The 22362-nt window shown below is 39.4% G+C and overlaps 1 protein-coding gene across 7 annotated transcripts in view; it reads left to right on the top strand.

The window, feature by feature from the left end:
* Positions 1-202: 202 nt before the first annotated feature.
* The window catches only part of ETV1 (ETS variant transcription factor 1), a 210364-nt gene continuing 188204 nt past the window's right edge, over positions 203-22362 (top strand). Inside the window, exons 1-5 of one of the 7 annotated variants that reach the window (XM_030201254.1) lie at positions 203-264; positions 1869-2002; positions 2680-2767; positions 3277-3330; positions 13455-13508. In XM_030201254.1, the coding sequence (XP_030057114.1) occupies positions 1958-2002; positions 2680-2767; positions 3277-3330; positions 13455-13508 (241 nt within the window). In that variant the 5' untranslated portion in view covers positions 203-264; positions 1869-1957. The other 6 variants (XM_030201263.1, XM_030201247.1, XM_030201238.1 and 3 more) reach the window with 6 other exon arrangements.

The following is a 22362-nucleotide window of genomic DNA, read 5'->3' as shown; positions in this document are numbered from 1 at the left end:
GTAACTTTGGCCCGTTTCCTCTCCCTCTCCCATGTGACCCTGTACGGAATTTTTGTGAATGAAGCTCTGTAACTCTCAAGCCCCCGAAGGCAGAGCTCGGCCGCGCGTCTATGAATAAACACATCAATCAGATTGGAAAAACACGTGCTCCCATTGGCTGCCGCGACATGCCCCGCCCCCGCCCCTCTGTTGCCCGGGGAACCAATCCTACCCTGTCGGCTCCAGATAGTCCTTTGAAAACTGTTGCTCAGATTACAAGGAAAGGTAACCTGGATACTAAACAATATCCGCCTGAATTTTTTTTGTTTCTTTTTAAAGCAAAGTCTGCCTGCTGGAACCTTGCGAAGGTAGTGATAGTTTACCCTCTCTCTTTTGTGTTGCTCACGATTATTGCACAAGGTTCCTGGCTGGATATACCTTGCACAACAGGCCAATACAGTATAAGAATTACAGCAAAGGAGATGGCTGTGGTTTTTTTTTTTTTTGTAATGTCTGTTTCAGGATGACTCCATTTGCAGCATAGTTGAATAGGAAGAGTAATAAAATAACAACCACAATAATACTTTTACGATGCGCGTATAAAATAATAGCACCAGGAAAAATTCGATTCTGATGCACCCAAGCCCCAGATGTCTTCAGAACGGAAGGCTTCAGGCTCCGTCCCAGTTGGAAACTTGAGACACGCTTGATGAGGAGGATTTAGCTCCCTTCCCCACGGGGAGAGGGCACGTTGCCCCTGCTCCGAATGGCCCCGGCCTTCGCTCTGTTTGGTTTGTTTTCCCCTCATCCCTCGTGCGCGAATCTTGATTCGCCCCCTCCCGGCTAGGTTCCAGTTTATACTATCCCGGAACCCTCTTGCTGTTTAGCGATAAATAAATAAATGTACCGATAAATACGCATAAACTGATTATTATTATTGTGCTAAAATGTCAGGCTGATGGCAAGCTGCATAGCGTGCATACGGAGCGGAGGCGGAGGAGGTGGTTGCTCTGGTTTATTTGGGGGTAGTTCCTGGAACGAACGAGCGGGCGGGGTACAGCACTGGGGGTCGAGAGGCCGCTATCCCCCCCGAGAGACAGGGGGGGCTGCTCAGGTCCCCCCCCCCCCCCCCCCGTTCCCATCAGAGGGCGAGAAGGAAAGTTGATTGACAGCCAGAAATCTGATCCAGTGAAAGAGACGGGGAGCCAATGGGAGGGAGCGAGCCATCAGCTGAGACTGGAGGCCCCTGGAGGAGAAGCAGAGGAAAATCCACCGACTCGCAGCCCTCGTCAGCGCCGCTTTCAGCTTCCAAGGTGGGGGGTGGAGTACTGGAAAATAATTCGTGGTTTTTTTAAAGTCATATTTGGAAAAAAACATTTTTGCAGCCGATCGCTTTGCGTTAGCGTCTGGTGGGTTTCAGCCGAAAGAAAAATAACTTGTTTTTTTAATCTTTTTTCTTCAAAATGATTTTTTTTCCTGCATTTGGAAAATGATTGCAGGGTGGGTGAGTCGCTATTAGAATATATATATGTGTGTGTGTGTGTGTATATATATATATATGTAAGTAAAAGGTGTCTGTGTCCTTACTCCAGTTAGGTGCAAAACAAATCATTTTGATCGCCATTACTAGTTTTGCTGGCGTTTCAGAGTCAGTACATAAATCGGAGAGGGGATACGCAAGATATGTGAATAAATATCTAGCCTCGCATATCTACGACTATTAAAAGGTGGTGGTTTTTTTTTTTTTTTTTTTTAGTATTACTGTAAAATCCAGGTTAGGGCGGTGGAATTGGGTTTTATGAATGGGACTGGCGAAGGTTAATTAGCTATGCAAATTCAAGCGGTTCATTCATGAATTTTTTTTTCTAAAGCCATCTTGTTCTCTCCAGGTTGATAGCACTCCAGATCCTGAGGAAATCGCTAGATAAATGCCCAGAACATACAGTATTGCCATAAGATTTGCATAAAAGCTGAAGAAATGGATGGATTTTATGACCAGCAAGTGCCTTACACGGTCACCAATGTGAGTGATTAAGTGAAAAAGTTGATGTTTATAAACTTAACTCTTGCATCGTCCCTGTAAAGGGACTTTACGGAGAGGCTGTTGTTTTGCAACCATTGTACTCTGTGATTCTTGCGTTAGGAGACTTTATGGTAAACTAATGTAGTAGCTTTTCTTTTTTTTTTTTTTCGGTTCTTCTAATGCATCTTTTCTAGAAGTGTTTTCACTTGTCAGTTTCTGAGGAGTTGATGTGCTACATAGAAAAGAGCATAAATGTTAATAGTGTTAGCACTGACTTGTTAATAATATCTGCCTGTTTCGAGCTCTGTGTGTGTTTTAATGGGTGCATCCATATTTTTATATGCATATCTATCGTTTATCTGTGTGCGCATAGAAAGAAATATTAGTAATAGACTCAAACGATTCTTGGGTGCTGATTTATTAAAGGTTTCCCACTGAAAACACTGGTTTGCTGTTTAAGTGCAAGTTTACCATTAGAACAGGAAAGTGCAAACCCTTCATCAACCACTCCATTTTTGACAATATTACACATTCAGATTTGGAATCCCGTTTTTTGAACTTTTGATTTGGGCAATGAACACTGCACAGCAGGGACCAATCCTTGGCGTTCAGCATTGCTGTTTATATAGATAGCCACGGGCATTTTAAAAAAAGTAATTGATATATCCTGTTTTTAGAATTCGCGTGGGAGAAACTGCAATGAGAGATCGACGAACCTCAGGAAAAGAAAATTCATTAGTAGAAACCTGGCCCATGATTCAGAAGGTGAGAGGGTTGTACATTGCCCAGAGAGCTGTGGCAGAGTTTGATATTTTCTCGACGTGATATCATTGTCTGAAAGCATCGTGAGAGCTATTTGCAGTATAAATTAGATTGTGATCGTTAAGCACATCTCCATTCTCCTAAGCCATGTAGCCATTCGTTTACATCTGCCCTCCCCCCCCCCCCCCAATATTATCCTAACTCCTGGCCAGGGATTGTTTTATTTAGTCAATGAGGACATTGTGCCTTACACAAGTGGGTTTGTTTAACATTTGCTGCCTTATAGAGATTGAGTCTGACTTAAGCACTTACTGTTACAAAAGGGCTGTGCAACCATTGATTGTAATCACAGTGCTAAGTGCCTTCACTTTGTATCTTAGTTATTCTCCTGTTCACTAGATTGTCTGGGTGTAGTTAGTAAAATGTGTTCCTCAATATTTGCATTCAGACATATTCTGAAAGAGTATGCGTTTTTCTTTTTCCTTACTGCCTGTGTTCACTTTTACTTTCAGAACTCTTCCAAGATCTGAGTCAGTTGCAGGAGACATGGCTTGCAGAAGGTAAAGGTAACCACCTCCTTCCCTCCCTCCCTCTCTCCCTAAACAACCCTGAATGTAGAAAAAGGGGGGGGGGGACCCCATCAACTCTGTAGAAAAAAAAAAGAGTCCTGAACTTGCTGTCTTAATGTTCAGCCCAATTAATTGAGCTCTAAAAGAGCCACCTCATGTGTCATGCATACATTAGAGCCTCTGATGAGTTTGTCTTTGGGGACTCTGGGGCTGCTCTACCCAGTGTCATCACAAATTACCAGGAGAAATTGCTTCCAGCTCACAATCACATCTGCTTTTGGCAAGAACTAATGCTCCAAGACTTCAGGTTCTAAGACTCTGTTCAGATTTTAATTGCCATTGATCAGGTTTGTATTATTGTACCTCAAGAGACTGCATAGAGCCAGAAGTGGGCTTGCAGTTGACTTCAAGCAGCACACATGATTCTTTGGTGTTCTGGTGGACTCCTTCTCTGATGGCAGAAACTCGTTTCTCTGTGTTCATCAGGACGGGATGCTTCAAGATTTAAGTGCAAGTGTCTTCTTTCCATCTTGCTCACAGCATAGAAGTTTTGGTGCGTATCATATCCATAGGAAACAAATGTTTGTTTGGTTTTTTTCCCCTATTTTTTTCCTTTCAGCGTTCTTTTAGATTTGAGTGCAACTTTATTTTCCTCTCATCATGTCTTGTATTTGGTTATGTACAGGGCTGATTATTGACTATAACGAGTGTCTCTCTGCAGTGATTATGTATTTAGTATTTTCAAAATTGCCTTCCAAGATGTAATCTGAAACAGAGTAGTTGAAAGCCATTGAAAGGAAATCAGAATTTAGATTACTTATAAAGTGTTTCTGCATCTGCCTGCAAAGTAACGTAGAGGAAACCTACATATGAGTGAGTTATTAGCAGTCAGTGGAAGGTCCTGCTCTTTGAGGTCTGTATTGAGACATTTATTATGACATTTTTTTTGTTGTTTTGTAACCTGAAATCTAATGTAGTCAAGGGTTCAGATTAATGTTTAAAATGCTTATGGTGCTCTGTGTTGATCTTGGAGGTGTAAGGTGGGGTTTTTTTTGTTACTTTTTTTGGTCTGACTCAAAGCTGTTCTCTGTTTGCCAGGTTCTCAGTGTTTTTGATTCTTGTATTCTATGTTTATGACCTCACAGAATTGTTGCCTTTTTATATTTACAACCTACTGGTGGATATTTTTCCACACAGGTGGAAGCGTTGAAAGAATGGAATAGAGCTGTGCCTAGTTGGATAAATAAAGAATTAGGTTTTGGTGAAGATAGAATTCTGTTTCTGAGCCACTAAGTGAAAGTCTGATGTTTTCAGTTGTTCTACGGTACCGTAGCATAAATACCTGCTATTTCTGAGAATCTTCTGAAGATGGTCAGAAAGGTTTTCACTGAATATAGTAACAGTTTGGGTAATGGAGAATACTGTGCCCCTATCAGAAAATACAGTGATGTTCTTGTCTTCCTCTGTTGGTTTGGCAATATTACAGATTAGAAGATTGTGAGATCTTAATGAAAATCCTCTTCCCTTCCCAGTTTATTAGCTTATAAAGTGTACTTTTCCTTCACTGCAGAACACAAGTAGAACTTACGAACTCTAAGCTTCAGAATTCTTAGAAAACCAGTAGTGCCATACACACGGTGAATCTGAAACTCCTGGATATTAAGGAAGTGATGGTAAACTGTCTGGACTCGGGTCTATCAATAGTTAAGTTCCTGAAACCACAGATTTTAACTTTTCTTCCTGTAACTTTTTTTTTTTTTTGGATCAAGCTTATCATTCTGTTATGTTTTCTTTAAACATTTGAATTGAATACACTTATAAACTATGTCCCACTCATCAGGGTAGAAGTCGTTTTAGATTTGCAGATTTACATATACAGTATGCAGAGCAGAGAAGGGATGAGCCCTTTGTAAAATAATGTTTAGTAATCAGAAATCAAAACCAAGAAAATGATTCCAAGAGCACATCGATGTCATATTCTTGACTATACAAGACTAAGCCCAACTCTGAAAGCTGAGTAGAGGAAAAGTTGTCACAGTGCAGTATTCACACATGTTAGGAATTGTTCTATATTTCAGTCATAGGACACTAAAGGGTCCTTTTACTAAGGTATGCTAACGAGTTAGTGTGTGTTAAGTGCCATATAGCCCATGGGTATACAATAGGCTAGGTGGCATTTAGTGCATGCTAAATCTGTTAGCGCACCCTAGTAAAAGGATCCCTTAGCCTTTAAAACCCTGTTATGAAGGAATGTCTCATTTTGAGTTGGGAAAACAAAAGTTCTGAGGGCAAAATAGGAGCAGAATGTAGGTGTTTTTATGATCCCCTGTTTTTGTTTGTTTGTTTGTTTGTCTATGTAGTACATATTTGTATTCACAGTACAGTTGCAATGAAAGTTTGCAAACTGTCAGTAGTTACGGAGCAGTAATGTAAAGAGTTGTCATAGATGTTGAAGGTTGTAAGTCTGTGGAAGACGTTAGCTGTGAAAGCAAGCTTAAGATTAGCCTTGTTTTTTAATTGATGTGTGAGTTTATGAATTTGATTTCATATTATGTAATGACTTCTTGTTAGCCACATTGAACGCAAAACTGTGCGGGGAAAATGTGGGGTGTAGATGTCATAAGTAAATAAACTTCTGCCTGGGTTTGTCAGTGCGTGTCCTTCTGTATTTTCTGAAACTACAGTGCTGCCAATTTGGCAGGTTAAGAAATGTTTATGTTGTTGTTGATGTATTTTTTTTTTCCCCATGAGACTTTGTAGTTGGGGAAGGAGACCATGAAGATATTAGGTATCATGACAGTTAAGATGTGTCATGGCCAGTGACCAGTTTTTCTCCCCCGAATTCAGAAGTCCCACTCCTTTTCTGCTAGTAACCGGGTCACACAACCTCCTATTCCATGAGATAGCTAGCTTGGTTGTGCTGTAATGCACATGAAGAATGTTTTTCAAGAGCCGATGAAGGCGTCGTTGGTATCGTAGGCGTAATTTTTGTCTGCATATTTTAAAGTTCAGCTGTTTTCTGAGAACATTCCTGCCAGCACATAAACAAATAGGGACAGCTTGGATTGCTGTTCTGGGCTAATGAATGCAAAAACTAAACAGAGAATTTCCGGCTGCGCTCAGGAAGTGCATGCATGGACAAAGACCCTTCCTAAGTAGCGGCCTACAAAGCAGGTAAACACACTTTCCCTAGAAGTGTAATGCTTATGGCAATATTCTATGTTATATGCGATGTCTCAGATTTTTCTGATTTACCCTTTTAAAAATACATTGTCCAAAGTTGAAACTCAAACTGTGTAACATAAGGCCCAATCTCAAACTGAAAAGAATACCACAGGTCTTTTTTCTTCTAGTGAAGTTTAAAACGAGAAAAAAAAAAAATCCTACTGTAGCTTGGAGGGGAGGAGAGTGGAAGAACTTCCTATGTTTTATATTTAAGAGCAGTAGATCTGGCTGGCCTAAGATGGTGTCTCGAATGTTCATGATTTTTGTATTTGGCATTGTGTTGTGGAAACTGTCTCTCTGATTATAGTCCTCCTATGTATTTCCACATGGCATCTGCAGGGTAAATATAGCTCTACGAATTGGCAAAGTTTCCACTTTGTAGAGGGGAAAAGACAAGAGAAATTGAAAGATATATATTTGCAGTCAGCCTCCACTTCTGTTAGAAGTGCAATTCCTTTCAACTAGTTGATGAGGATCACCAAATTTGATTTAAGAATAAAGATTCCAGTATTTATTTTGTGATAAGTATTTTCTGTTGCTGTTAGTGTGTAATGGAATGCTGTTTGAAGAACCTTGCTAAAACTTGCACCACTTGTAAGATTGTACAGCCTGAGGGTATTGTCCAGATTAAAAGACAAAAAAACAAAACCCCTCAAAAAAAAAAAAAAAAAAACCAAAAAAAAAACAGCTAACAGAACATCCATTGTCTTTTGACCAGCACAAATATTAGAAAGCTAGATATGTTTCTATTCATCTCATTTCAGCATCATCAGCGTAGCCAGTGTGGAATATTTACAAATATTGAAGGAGCCATCAACGTTCTAAGAAGCCGTAAAAAAAAAATATATTGCCGTCTGTATTGCAAAGGTCATGAATCATCTAGTGAGAGCTAAATGATTAGTTGAAGTATTACAACATATCACTGGCAAACCAAGCGGGTTAAGCAGCAAACGTTTGTGTAGAGAAAGTCTTGCTGTATTTGCTGTTTTGAAATCGGTTGGACAGGTTTTCTAGTTGGACTCTGCACTGTGCACAGCGGCCCTCTACCCTTTCTCAGTGTCCTAGGGTGAGCTGATTTGACTTCCAAACGAATAGTATCTCAGCACCTGCTTTTGATTGTTTGGGGACATCCTTTTTTTCAGTGTGTTACGATAACAATGTTGCTGAAATTGTAGGCAGATTTTTTTTTCTTCCTTGATAAAAATTACTCCAGAAAAGTATGTTGATCCCGCACAGTCTTTTGAATTTAGATTTTAGATCACTCGGTTTTTGAAATCTGAGTTCAGGGTGACTTCCTGCTTGTACCTATGTGTTCTGTGCAGATTTACTAATGTACATTAATGTTTTAATGTGTGTTACTGCACACAGAAATGTGTTACTGCGCACCCATTGTGCTAGTGTCATTTTTATGATGTGTTTACTTATTGCAAACCCCATTATTGTCTGTGGGAACTAGTTAATAATGTATTCTAATTGCATTAGTGCAGGTTAGTAAATCTAGTGCTAAGTATGTATCTGAGGCAATCAAGGGTAAAATGACTTGCCCAAGATCAAGTATTTGCAAAGGTCTAGTCAAAAAAGGCACCGCAGTGCGTTCTTTAAGGAGGCGTAATGAATACTTTGTCAAGATAATAAGAAATTAAAGGCTATGGTAGTATTATAGATTTAATGTACATCTCATGTAACTCTGCGCACACAGGGCAGATCCACTAAGTAAGCATTTTCCTAAGGAGACACAAAAGGTGCACATCAAGCCCATTGTCTCCTAGCCACTCAGATTTCTGGAACATCAGGGGCACTCTTAAGAACATAAGCATTGACAGACAGAAGGTCCATCAAGCCCAGTACCCTCTTTCCAACAGTGGCCAATCCAGGTCACAAGTACTTGGCAGGATCCCAAAACAGTACAGTACATTTTATGCTGCTTATCCTACAAATGAGCAGTGGATTTTTCCAAGTTCATCTTAATAATGGCTTACGGACTTTTCTTTTATGAAGCTATCCAAACCTTGTTTAAAGCCCGCTAAGCTAACTGCTTTTACCACGTACTCTGGCAACAAATTTCAGAGCTTAATTACACATTGAGTGAAGAAATATTTTCTCCGATTTGTTTTAAATTTACTACTCTTAATGTGTGTGTGTGTGTTTTTTTTAAATAGACCCGACACCCTCTAGAATTCTTCTGCGTCTCATTTTACTAGATATTTTTAGGCTGTTAGGTTTGAATTTGGGTTGCTTATTATGGTATGCTCTCAGTACCATTTTTTTTATTTCCTTGTGCATGTATGAGCATGTGAAAGTAATGCATGAAAAACTCTAGGAGTCTGCATGACCACCAGGAAGTGAGCAGAGATAGGAACTTGGCCAGCGTTTCCCACACTTGGGTTTTGTTGTCACACACAATGTTGCAGCAGAGCAGGTTTTCTTGTAATTGTGTCCGGTGTTTTTTCCCTCTGTAATCAAAAAGCCCAGGTCCTTTCTTTAGGGTCCTTTACCTTGATTCTGAGCTGTGCAAGGCACGTGATTACCTCATTCATACAGCTCTTTACTGGCGCTGAGCAAGTAAGTGGACCTCTTATTCTCTTTGCTCAATGACACAGTTAAATAGTTCTGAGCTATGGAACTTAAGGCTTTTCACATGCTGGAATAGGTTGTTTATTAAATTCTAAACATGTTCAGCTTGCTTTACTGTTTGTTGACTGTACAGTCTTCTTGTATTCTTTTTTGCTTTATGCCATGCACATTCTTTCTGGTGTAAAGGCGTTACCTTGCCCATCCAACTCTCGGAAAAGCAAACTTTTTTTGCTAAAAGGTTAAGGGAGAGGGGAGGTTGTGAGATAGTTTTGCATACAGAGCAACAGTCTCCATTCTCCATCTTTGCACTGAACCCTCCAGAACTTTGGCCCTAACTTGTGCACTCTGCTGGTCTGTGGCATTTAGTGTGTGAGCCTCAGCCAAATTTCTTAAAGCAAAATGTAACCCTAAAAAGTACTGGGGGGAGTATAAGATGCAGAAACATTACTGTTTTGGTATTCTGCATTCACCAAAGTTGTTTGACAAGAGCAGTTGTTGAAAACGACAATAAAATGAACTTGAATTGCAGCCGCTTCGGGGTCCCAAATTTTTCTGATCCGAACAATATTTTATTAAATCACCACCGAGGAAGATGTGAAATGTTGCTTATGGAGAATAGCAGAGAACTGAATGCTTGATCTTTTTTTTTTTTTTTTTGCATTTCAGAGAACTGAATTCTTGATTTTTTTTTTTTTGCATTTCCACTTTCCTGAGTGTATGTTGATGTTTTGACATTGAGCAAAGCTGCAGAATGCAAGGAGTTAAACCTGAGTGCCTTTCCTGTGCTTTTAACTTTGTAATTTTATAAAATTTCGTTCTGTCGTGGATTTGGACGAAGTAAACGGGATTGTGGTGTTTGTACAGCGAGTTCAAGTTTACTTTGCTGCAGCTTTCTGGAAGGGTGTGACATGAAAAGACTGTGGTTGGACCACATGGTAAATGCTGGACTATGTTTTTGTGAATGGAGGCAGAATTCCAATTCCGACTGCTTGTCTTGAGAAATTGCTTAGGAGATCAGCTGTCTCATTCACTGGCAGAAAGAATGACTCATACATCTTTTGCCTTGTTTGGCTCCGGGTCATTGTTACAGTGCATAGAGCTGGTTTTAATTAAAATGTTAACCCTCTGCATGCTGGGGGCTTTGTAGCCTACTGGGAATTTTTTTTTAGGGAAACACATTAACGTCCTCCCCATTTTAGCAGCTTGGCATTGTGTGAAATGCACATTTTGTTTTGAATATCCTGGATACAGTTTCCTGTTTATTGAAGAGATCTGAATTGTCTCGGGTTGCTTTGAAACCTGCAGGTAGATTTTTGTGACTGCTCCCATAGACTAGCAGGGGGTGGAAGCAGGAAACCTTTCATTTTTCACTACAAACAGGGTTCAACTTTTGTGACACAGTGTATCATACTTAAGTCTCTTTTTTTTGTAGGATAACTTTAATATGCCCTTTGCAAAACTGATTTATTCCCAGTTTTTGAGGTTTGCTGAGATTTGAGGAGCACATCTCTGTAAGAAAGTTGAACAGGAGATGAAACAAAACCCCCTTATCTTGTAACTGTTTGTACTCAACTTATTCTACACTTGTGTAGCTTTCTCCTCTGGACTATCTTGTGAGCTTCAGGAGCAGGGGAAAAAGAGAAACCTTAGGGAGTAATCTCAGCTGTAAGGAAAAACTGTTAGTGGACATCCCTGCCTCTTCAGGCCACAGACTCCCAGACCTGATGGCAACTTTGTCTATTAAGGTGGAACTGAAGGGACAGGTAGAACTGCTCCTGTTATTATTAATAAACTCCACATGACTAATCTCCTTGAAAGCATTTTATTGGCCTTTTTTTTTTTTTTTCTCCTTTAAGTTGCACGAAGAAAATATTTTTATTTTATGGCAAGATCATTTCAGTTATGGTTTATTACAGTCTGTTCAATGGAATGGAAATACATTGAGTTCATGTATCTATATTGCACTCTGATATATTTTTCAGTAGTGTCTGTGCCTAGTCACTGCATGTAAAGAACTTTTTTTTTTTTATTCTTTTGCTAAATTATGGCATCTAATACTGTTTTGTCAAAATTAAGCAGGAAAAGAAGTGAGTGAGATATACATACATATAAAGTTTTAATGGCTTAGGCCATTTTTTTCCTTCATTGGATCCAGGTTACATATTTCCATTGCTTGCATAATACATGAAAGCTTTGCCTTTGAAAATGTGGCTCTAGAAGGCCTTGCCATTTTGAATGATGTGTATAGTGCTCAGATGGGCCCAATTATTACATGTAACAGGCTGTGTTTTGCTTCTGTTCCGTTTAAGAAAAATCTTGAGATTTAATTTGTGTGCATCTTGAAGATGTCTAGGTGCTTTTTAGTATTTTAATTTTTACACTTGTAGTGTCCAGTATTTTTTTTTCTTTTAGGGCACTCTTTCCCAAATTCCTTTATTCTAAAGGAAACTTCAAAACACATAATTTTTCAAATTGCGTGGTGACAGATCGGGATGGTTGACATGAAATAGGGATAATTTCTAGATTTGCACTATTGTGCATGGAGTGCATTTTACTAACTGAACCTCCTTAACTCTGCTGCTTCAGGTTTTGCCGGATCCAATACAGCAGTGTTAGTGATCTGACTTTAAATTTTACCATGTTAATTTTTGTTCTTCTCTGGGAAGTAGATGAGCAGGTAAATGAAAGTTATTTTCTTTTGCCTTCTTATGGGGCTTTTGGTGCCACCTACTCAGCATGGAATTGCTAAGGAGTGTGAGCGCATCCAGCGCACAGTGCCATGAGGAGGGAAAATTTAATTTCTGAAATGTGCTATTGCCTTTCTCCCTCAAATATGGAAGGAAATTAACACTGTGCATATGCGGCATAGCACACGAAGTTTGCTTTGTTGTATTTCTCCTTTAAATAATTTTACAGTATGCTTTCATTCTGTGAAGGTGGATTCCACACATTCACATTTTGAGGTCATATTGCATTCAGGCTGGTTTATGGAATCTTTTTATTCTTGAGTGGTTTCTCCCTATACGTTGCTAAGTTTTTGAACCCCTCTGGCCCTATCACTGCCCTTTCAGACTGTCAATATTCCAGGTTCAGCCGGTGTCTTCTGATATTGGGCCAGTGTGACGAAGTACATGGGCACGTCCAAGGATTCTTAGTCAGATTTTATTTACCAGATTCTGTGTGAAGGCCTGAGAGTTCGTAGAGGAAAATCATGTAGTGATGTTATGCCATGTGGTGTGACAGAACGTTTTATCAATTTTCCCCAGATTTTTCTTATATTATTGGAAGATCTGTATTAACTGTAGCAGTGTAATATGATCTGCATGGAAAAGTCGGGCTTCATAGTGCCTTAAGTGTGATTGAACTTAAAACCTCTTGCACCATTGAGAAGCTGAGCTCTACGGTTTCCCTTCCTTCTTAAGAGTTAATATTATGAATGCATTTTATTGTACTATCAAGAACTGCAAACTAGAGGAAACCCCTTATTTCAGCTCTCTGTGCCTGGGACTTGGAGCTGGACTAGCATATTTCACAGGGCACTAGTTAGAACTTATTCCACAGAGGCTAGATAGGCAAGGATCCTCAGTCCTTTATGGACCATGGACTTTTCAGCAGTTTGCTTTTAATTCCTTGTTGAGAAAATGTTCTACTATCCTGGTGTCCAGCAAATGGTCGGGGCTTGGATTAGAACCCAAATAGCTCAACCCCTGGGATTTGATCACAAACATTAAGTGCATGCTGGCAAGATGGACGTAGTCTTTGGAAGGGTTTGCATTGCATTACTCCACATTTAGACATATTTTGGGTTTTTTATCTTCTTGTGCAAGAGTGCTGAATCTATTCTTGTTTTGTGCCAGCTCTGTTTACTTCTTGATAGCACAAGTAAAGACAGCTTTGTTGAGAGATCAGTGTGAATGCCTTGCATACACAGTGTTTTGTGTAGACACAGTATTAGGTTAGAAGTGCCTTCACTAAAGAGTAGCTTTCACCCTTCCTCCCACATGATAACAAGAAAATCAAGTGAATCTGTTAGGAAAACGTTTGCACTAATGTCGAGAGACATAATTCCAGCTCAGTAGCATCAAAGCAAAGATGGTTTTGGGCAAGCCAAAGTTGACGTTTTCTTAGGATTCATATTAGAAAGTGATCATTCTAAGCATTTTGTTTCTTAGTGAGACATCATGGCATTTGCACATGTCCAGCTTGCTACACATGCTTTGATCTGGGTGTGCTGGGATCCCGGGGCTGCAGGTTAGCGATAGTATGATAATTCTAATTCTGCACCTTTCATAATTCATTCTTTATTTCCCCTCCTCCTACAGCTCAGGTGCCTGACAATGACGAGCAGTTTGTGCCAGACTACCAGACAGAAAATTGTAAGTATAGTTTATGACTCATCTTGGTATGCATGGTTTATTTTTTTTCTTGTTGTTGTATTGTTTTGTTTTTGTTTCTAATTTTAGTTTTGTGCTCTAGCAGCTCATTTTTAGCCTGCAGTTACCCTGCTGGTTTGCTTGTCAAGTCTGACATCAGCAGGTGAATGGATTAGGCTACATTTATCTTGAGAAGGGAGGGCCTGTAAACTGAGCCAGAAAGGAAATGGATTGGGTTTAAAATAGCACCTTAGCCACATAAACTCTGTGCCAGAGTTTTGTTTTTTACACAAGCTGCACCAGCCACCAAAAGCAAATTTATGTAGCAAAGAAAAAGAGTGAGGGGAAAAAAAATGTGAGAAAAAAAAAAGTCTGACTAAGTGGCTACATAAATGTGGCATTGTGTGTATGTGTGTGGGGGGGTGGGGGATCTGTTACTAACAGCACATATCTGCCACAGGGCCCACTTTATTCCTATGGGTTCTGCTGCAGATAGCATGTACTATTTTTTTAGTAAAAGATCCCTTAATTTATTGAGCATGTGATCACCATTTTGGTGAAATTTAAGCCTGTACATCTATACATAAATATATATTTCCTTTATTTCTGCTTGTTATTTGGTGAGAAGTTTAAGTGACTTGCAGAGCGAGGAACTGGTAGTGATAGGGGTTAACTCTGATAGTGCTGGCTGGGATTGTTAAATTCCGCCCCCCCCCCACACACCCCAAATCAATAATTGCTTTTGATTTCCTCTACATCAGATTTTTATTTTGCCAACATTCAAGATATTTTTCCATCCAATATACAGAAACTGATTTGTGTGTATTTGTAGCTAAACTGCACCTTCCCTTTCATACTGGGACAGTTGTAGAATTCACTGCAAAAGAGAAGACCTGTGGTTGGCATGTGGCGAGAAAATTGTTCCCGTAAGACACTGTGAAACTGGCTGGATTATAGCCAGACAGATCTTGCATTTTCTTCAACTCCCGTTTCTGAATCCTTTTTATTTCACATTTTCTGAAAATGAAGTTAAGACTGAAGTCACTTCCATAATATATCATATTAACATGTTGTATTACGGTAGTCTGTTTTATATTAACGCAGTGCATCATATTATAGCAAATTAAATCATGTCAATCAGTAACAATTTCAGAGAACCAGTTTGTTACGATAGGGCGTCTTTCAGAGGCAAAGGAAATCACTATCCCCTGGATTCTATATAGCACGCCTAGAGATCCGCACTGAAATTGGCGCGTATTCTATAACAATATACATAACAAGCTAATTAGCACTGATAACATCGCTTAACAAGCAATAATGAGCACTGATTAGAATTTAGATGCACAAGTCACTAAACGTATTTTGTAACAATGTGCGCCAAACTTCTAACATGCACAAGCAAAAAAGGGTATCGTTATGGGCAGGGAAATGGGTGTTTCATGGGCGTTCCAAAATTCACGTGTCTAGTTACAGAATATGGCCCAGTGTGCCTAAATCTACGTGCCAGGCACAAATGATAGAATACGCTTAGTCAATGGTGATTTCAGCGCCAATAGTTTTTTAAGGCACCATATATAGAGTCTCCCCCTATGTGTTTGTCTTGGAAGCAGGAGTGAAATAATTCAAGGGGTGAGGGAGGGAGAAAAAAAATTGCCATCTCTTTAAAGTGAAAATAACATAATGTTGAAATGAAGGGAAGGGAGTTTGGATTTCTCTTGTGCCTTTTTCAGTTGTAACTCAAGGCGAGTTACATTCGGGTACAGCGGGCATTTTCCTGTCTCCAGGGGGGCTTACGGTTTGTAAGCGTTCTTCCTCTGGCTTTTGGTCTTCTTGCTGAAGGACTTCAGGTTCTGCTTCTACTGAGGGTTTTTTCAGAGAGAGAAAGAGGAACTGTGACATACAGATCTGCTCTGTAATGAGAGAGAAAAATAATGTAAAGGGACCTTTTTCAACCTATTTGGGCTGATGTACTAAGCATGTTTTCACACAGAGACGGAAGGGATAGAACACTTTGGTCCATCTGGCCCTCAGGAGGTTGAGGGCTTTTCACAGCTTGTGATAATACAGCTGGGAGCTGCAGAGGAATATTTTGTATACCCAGCTGAAAATAGATTTTGGTATCTGAGTGCGCTGTGGAGCTCTGCCAGTAGTCCATTGCAGTTGCATTTTCCCAGTTTGTAAAGAAGAAGATCTTCTAGTTTGCTTCTAATGCTGATGTGCTTGATTTTGTGATCTTTGGTGTTAGGCTGCTGCTGTTAAAGTTACTTGGCCATTCAGCATGATTATTGCATTAGACTTTTTTTTGTTTCACTGGGTCACAAACTTTTAGTAGGGAGCAATAACTGTGTGCTAGGAGGGCATGTGGTAGGTGCCTCTTCTGTAAAGGAAAATGGGCGATTACTTTCCTTTTCAGAGTTAGCCAGTATATAAGCACCTAACATTTATGCTAGCTGGTGTAAGTGCCTTTGTGTGGCAGGGACATGTGTAACTTGCAGTATTCCTTAACTTGTGCACCTAAGTGGGAGCTGTGCCTACTGTATGTCCCACCCGTATTCCACCCTATGTATGCCTCCTTGCAAATATGTGCTGTTGAAGTTAAGCGGGCATGCTGGTGTATATGTACAGCTATGCTAGTATTCTAAACATTTACAGGTGTAACATTTATTTATTATTATTATTATGTTACATTTGTATCCCACATTTTCTCACCTTTTGCAGGCTCAATGTGGCTTACATATAACCATTAACGGCTATATGAATGAATATGAATAGTATGAATGAATACAAAGTGATATTGTGGTAGAATGAGGTACATGTATGGTAGGTACAGTTGGGGGGAACTTAGAGAGGAAAAGGCAGAAGAAGAGTCAGGTAATGTTCGTTACGGTCTTTGGTTTACACAAATGTAAGCACCTAGGGGGAATTCTGTAAATGGCGCTCAAAAATGAGTGCCAAAAAAAATTGATGATGCTAAACGCTATTCAGTGAAGGGCGCATACCCTTTATAGAATAGTGCTTAGCACCGATTCCCATGCCTAACTGTAGGCGCCACACTTACGCATTCTGAAACCTTGTGTAAATGCTGGCACCCAAGTTAGGCGCACTGAGGAAGTATTCTGTTACTATGGGGGTCTTTTACAAAGGCACAGTAGCGTTTTTAGCGTGTGCTAAAAACTTAAGTGTGCAACTTTTTGGAACACGCTTGGCCATGCCTCCTTTTGAGTTATGTGCTAGTAGAGTTAGGCATTATACCTTATAGAATAGCACGCAGCCAGATGTGTGCGCAAATCCTAATTGATGGCAAATGACCTCAATAATTGGTTGTTGGCACCCAATTATTGGTAGTTAAGAGCTTGTTACTTAAATATTTTGACACGAAGAACAGTGCAGGCAACAAAAAACAATCAGTGGTGCACAAAAGTCCTTTAATGAGCGTTTTCAACTGACTCAACACGGGCTGTGTTTCGACTGAAGCCTGCATCAGGATCCTGTGAACAATTACAATGAACAATTGATGTGGCACCCAATGTTCTGTATAAGTGAATATAGCAATTCCAATGAAAATGCGCATTACAAAAACCTCAGCCTTGCGGCTTGTCAAGTTTTTAAATGCGTATTTTCATTGGATTTGTTGTAGTCACCTATGGACAGCATTGGGTACCACATCTGTTGTTCATTATAATTGTCCGTAGACTCATGATGCAGTCCATTCAGCCGAAACGTGGCCTGTGTCAAGTCATTTGAGTTGTTTGAAGACACTCATTAAAGGACTTTTGTGCACCATTAATTGTTTTCTTGCTGCCTCCACTGTCCTTTATGTTGAGTTCCAAAGTGTGGGGTTTAGTTCTTCTTTTTGACTCAATTGATTTGTGCATGCATTTTGGGCATTACCCAAATTTGGGGGCGCTCTCTATGGGGCTAGTTTTATAGAATTTTCCTGATAAAGCCTATTGTTCCTGTTCTTCTGTGGGCAGCCCATTTGGAATATACCGGCTGCTGATAAGATTAGAGAGGATCAAAACATCAGTTTATTTGGATGAGTGTGTGATTTGAAATGAGACTAAACTACTACTTTTTGTTCTTTTTTTATGTTATTAAACCATATTGTAACGTCTCTTTGATGCAAGATAATATAAAATAATTCTGGGTGCTGTATCTGTATGATGATATTGACATGATTTTAGTATTTGAGGGGCCCTTTTACTAAGGTCCGTACATGCATCCTATGTGTGTCCCTTTTGGACTACTGCCTGGCTACCGCATGTCCCAAGCGGTAATTTCATTTTTTATGCACACTGGAAAATTTTCCAGCTCGCATTGCTAACTGGGCAGTAATCAGCATTGTACGCATGCTGGCGATTACCGCCTGATTAACATGTGAGACCTTACCGCTAAGTCAATGGGTGGTGGTAAGGTCTCAGGCCCAAAATGGATGCACCAATTTTCATTTTACCTCATATCCTTTTTCAGCCAAAAAAAAAAAAAAGTCCTTTTTTGTAGGTGTGCTGAAAAATGGACCTGCGCGCATCCAATACACGTGTCTACACCAACATAGGCCATTTTTCGGGGCACCTTAGTAAAAGGACCCCTGAATTAACTCGACTTGATTGGAAGATTAGATATTACTAATCAAAGTGAAACAGTGACTATGGGCTAGGTTTACTAAGTAGTGCTATGGGTGTGTCACTTTTTTAACGCGTGTAAATGGTTTACGTGCTCATAGAAATGTATAGGTGCATTAGCGTTTAACACACCTTAAATTTACAGGCGCATTAAAAATGATAACACACCTTAGTAAACATACCCTAAAAAACTACCTTTGGAGAGAGTAGTAAGGTAGCTTACTTCTGCCACTTTTTTGACTTGGTTTTCAATAAATAGTTAACTTTTGAATTGCTATTTTGGAGCATCATCTTCCTGTGTGACATTTGACCTTTATGAGGGCTATTGTCAATGTCACACTTGTGTTGTGACTGGCAAGGAACACACTGAGACTAGGGTAGTTCACATTTGACCTTCAGATAGAACACATCACCTCTGTGTAATATCTTTAAAAGCTAGTCTGCTTATAACAGTGCAGTCTATTGCTGCTTCCCTGCCTGCTGGGCAAACTCTCTCTAAGCATTCATGTCAGTTGAATGAACTACTGTCCGCTACGACTTCCTAAACAAAGGCATGCTCCTAAAATAAGCTTGTTTAAATTACGTATTTTTATAGTGTGGCAGGATATCAACTAAATGTTCAGAAACTAAGCGGATGCATGCACTTTTTTTTCCAGTACAGTTATTTAAAGCAGATACTGCTCAGAGAAAGGAAAGGGGTGGGGACACTTTTAGGTTTTTTAATGGGGTCTTTTTCCTAATGATTAATGTGTGCTTTCTGCTACGGGACCTATTTCATTCCTGTGGGTTCTGTAGCAGATAAACATGTGCCATTAATAAAAGACCCCCTTAGTGAGTAAGGGAAGACACATATAAATACAAGTGCAATTAAAAGTTGAATCTTGAAAATTATGACAAATATTTATCAGTTGTGAATATCAGAAAGTGTTTTAATTTAGTCATCTTTCACTAGTGTATGGTTTGTGAAATGCCCCGAGTTACTGGCTGTTATGGAACTGGCACAGTCCCTTGAGCAACACACAGCTGACATCTGGAGCCCCTACCACCTCCCAATCTGTTCCCTTTATTTCCCCCCTTCTCCCAGTTAATTGGCAGAAGGATTAAATTATATTACATTTCAGTTTTATATTCTGCTTCTAGCAAGACAGATTTTGCTTTGTAGCAGATCACAACAAAATTAAAATAAAAAAAAAACCCCATAAAAATATACATCAGATATATAAAAAAAATTACACCAAAATTAATAATCTGTCAACAGAAAATATTATAAACTAATCCACCATTTTTATTCCCTTTCACCATAAACCAGTGTTCATCAGGCAGCATTTTTTTAATGACCCCAAAACACCTTGCCTCCTTTAACCAAACCTCCAGTTTTCCTTCACCAAAGCTTAACTTGATTTTAATCTGTGAGAAGGACCATGTTTTTTAGTTTCATAAAAACAGTAGTAGCTCTTTTAAACTTTTAATTCAGTGGGCATAGCCTGAGGTGTTCTCTTGGTAAATTTCTAGTATTTGAGTTGATGATAGGTTCTAACTTCCTACTGACTTGGTCTCCAGTGTTATTTTGGCTCCAGCTAGTAGAGCTTTGAACTTTGAATCAAATTCTAAGAGACCGATCCCTTGGCACTGATTAGTATATGGGGACCCAAGAGATGTGTAAAAAAAAAAATTGCCTATTTTTTCTGATATTTTATGCTACTTTTGTAAAACTATTTCAGGTGTTTCTGTTGGATCAGGGATATGTTAACAAAAATGATGATATATAACACAGACACACATATATATATATATATTTTGAAAGTTTTGGTCTGGAAGAAATTTGACCTTAAGGACAAGTAACTGAATGTAACTCACCTTGAGCTACTACTGAAAAAGGTGTGAGCAAAATCTAAATAAATAAATAAAATAAATAAGTCTGTTCTGAGCTAGAGGCTTCAAGGCTTTCAACTGAGATACCCTCTTTCTCTGAGGGGGTAATTCTATAAGAAACCATCTAGCGTTAGGTGGCAAGAATGTGCCTAAATACCGGTGTTCTAGTTGTATACACGTGTGTGAACATATATATGCGTACATGAGCAGTTTCCAGCTTGTTGATATTTTGTAAGTATGTGCCTAGATCAGGGGTTCTCAACCGAGTCCTCGGGACACACCCAGCCAGTCAGATTTTAAGGATACCCATGATGAATAGGCTTGAGACAAATTTGCATGCACTGTCTCCATTGTATGCAAATTTATCTCATGCATGTTCATTGTGGATATCTTGAAAACCTGACTGGCTGGGTGTGTCCTGAGAACCCCTGGCCTAGTTGCATTCGTGTGTACTCCTGGTGGGCATTCACTTGGTCAGGTTCTTGTATAATCTAGGCACGAGCACTTACCCCAGCTGTTTGGCTGGTATAAGTGTTTGCACCTTGAATATAGGTGGGGTTTCGGCCACTTAAGTAAGTAGTTTATCTTTTCTTTATATACAGTACAATAGGCTTCAAATAGGCACTTTCCTGGCACTTAAATCTAGGAGCCCACTTGCTTTTTTTCCCCCCCTCCGAGAAACACAACTCCTCTCTCTCACTCAGAAACACACTTGCTCTGCCCATGCCTCAGGTAACCCTCACTCACTTTCTCTGAGAAGCACACACACTTGCTTTCTTTCCCTTTGCATGAGGTCAAGGTCACTTGGAAGATATTACCTTGGGCTGTCTTCGTTTTTATGACGTGTGGTCAAAAGTTGGAAACAGGGAAGAAGATTGTTAGTTTTGCCCCTAACTCTAACACAAAAAACATTGTATACCCTAATAAAACTTCTGATGTATTGTTTTCAAAGTTTATTTGACTGTATTTGACCATTTTCAACTATTATATGTTGGTTTTCCTAAACTATTCCCCGTAACTCGGGTAGTAATTAAGTAAGTAAATACACATTACAGAGCGTGCACATGCTGCAAGGGGCACTCTCCCCTGAATGCAGCCTTTTTGAGTGTTCATATGTTCTGCACTTCATTAGTTGTTTTTAAATCGGATGCTAAAGCCCTATGTAGTGCATGAAGCAATAGAGGAGTCCTTATTATTCCACCACAGTAAGGGTGTGTAGTTAACGCTGCAGTGATCTTTTGGAGTGCAAAGGGGTTAATGTTATGTTTATTTACATTTGTTAAAATCGACTTTTTTACAACATAAAGCAATGTACAATTAAAATTGAAAAAGGAAAGGATCTCCATTGAAAATGAAGGAAATATTCTCTAAACATTCAGACAACATTAGAACAAAATAGCAATGAGAAATAAGTTTAAAATCATGGTTGGCAAATGTGAGCAAACAACTGTGTTACTAAGGCAGAGATCATTAGCATGGAGCCACTACACCCCTGGAGGCGTAGTTGAATTTCAGTGGTAAGAGCCAGTCTGGCCATAACATGCATTATGATAACGCGTGAATCAGTGTAACCCCCTCTCCCCCTTTGCATCATCTTAAAATTCTATTTAATTTGTAGTAACAATGCTTAATGCATATTATACCCTTAATGAGTTAAAACGCCTAGTGCACTTAAGAAATAGACCCAAAAGTAACACTGTAATCCATGGAGCCCACTTTAATGTGCTTTTTCAAAAGAAATGATACAGTGCCTTGCAAAAGCTTCAAACTCTTCTGTTTTTCACATTCTACTTCTAAAAATACAATTCAAATTGCATTAAAGAACTATTTTTTTCACTGATATACACAATATAAGTCTTCATACTCCAATTACTGTAGCTCTGAACATTAAGAACATTGCCGTACTGGGTCAGACCAAGGGCCCATCTAGCCCAGTGTTCTGTTTCCAGTGGTGGCCAGTCCAGGTCACAGGTACCTGGCAGAGTCCCAAAAATGAGTAAGATTCCTTGTTGCTTAACCTCAGGGGTAGGCAGTGGTTTTCTCCATGTGTACCTTAATAAGGGTTTACTGACTTTTCCTCCAGGAATTTGCACAAATCTTTTTTTTTTTTTAAACCCAGGTACATTAACTAATGTGGTTTCAGCTATTGCCTAATTGCAGTAATTGAACTGATGATATGAAGTACATTTGAAGCTAAAGGTTAAACACATGAATACAGAGTTGGTGAAAGAACTCCAGGATAAAGAGAATTAGAAATTTTTTGTGTGTGTGCTTTTGAATATCTTTTGGGATACTTTGAAAGTGGAAACAATTTGATACCACAAAGACACTGTCTCCAATGACTGTCCCTCCTAAGTCAGTAG

Source organism: Microcaecilia unicolor, chromosome 1 (assembly GCF_901765095.1).
Source record: "Microcaecilia unicolor chromosome 1, aMicUni1.1, whole genome shotgun sequence".
NCBI classification, from domain to species: domain Eukaryota; kingdom Metazoa; phylum Chordata; class Amphibia; order Gymnophiona; family Siphonopidae; genus Microcaecilia; species Microcaecilia unicolor.
The sequence above is the reverse complement of the archived record's forward strand: the minus strand, read 5'-3'. Positions and strand labels throughout refer to the sequence as shown.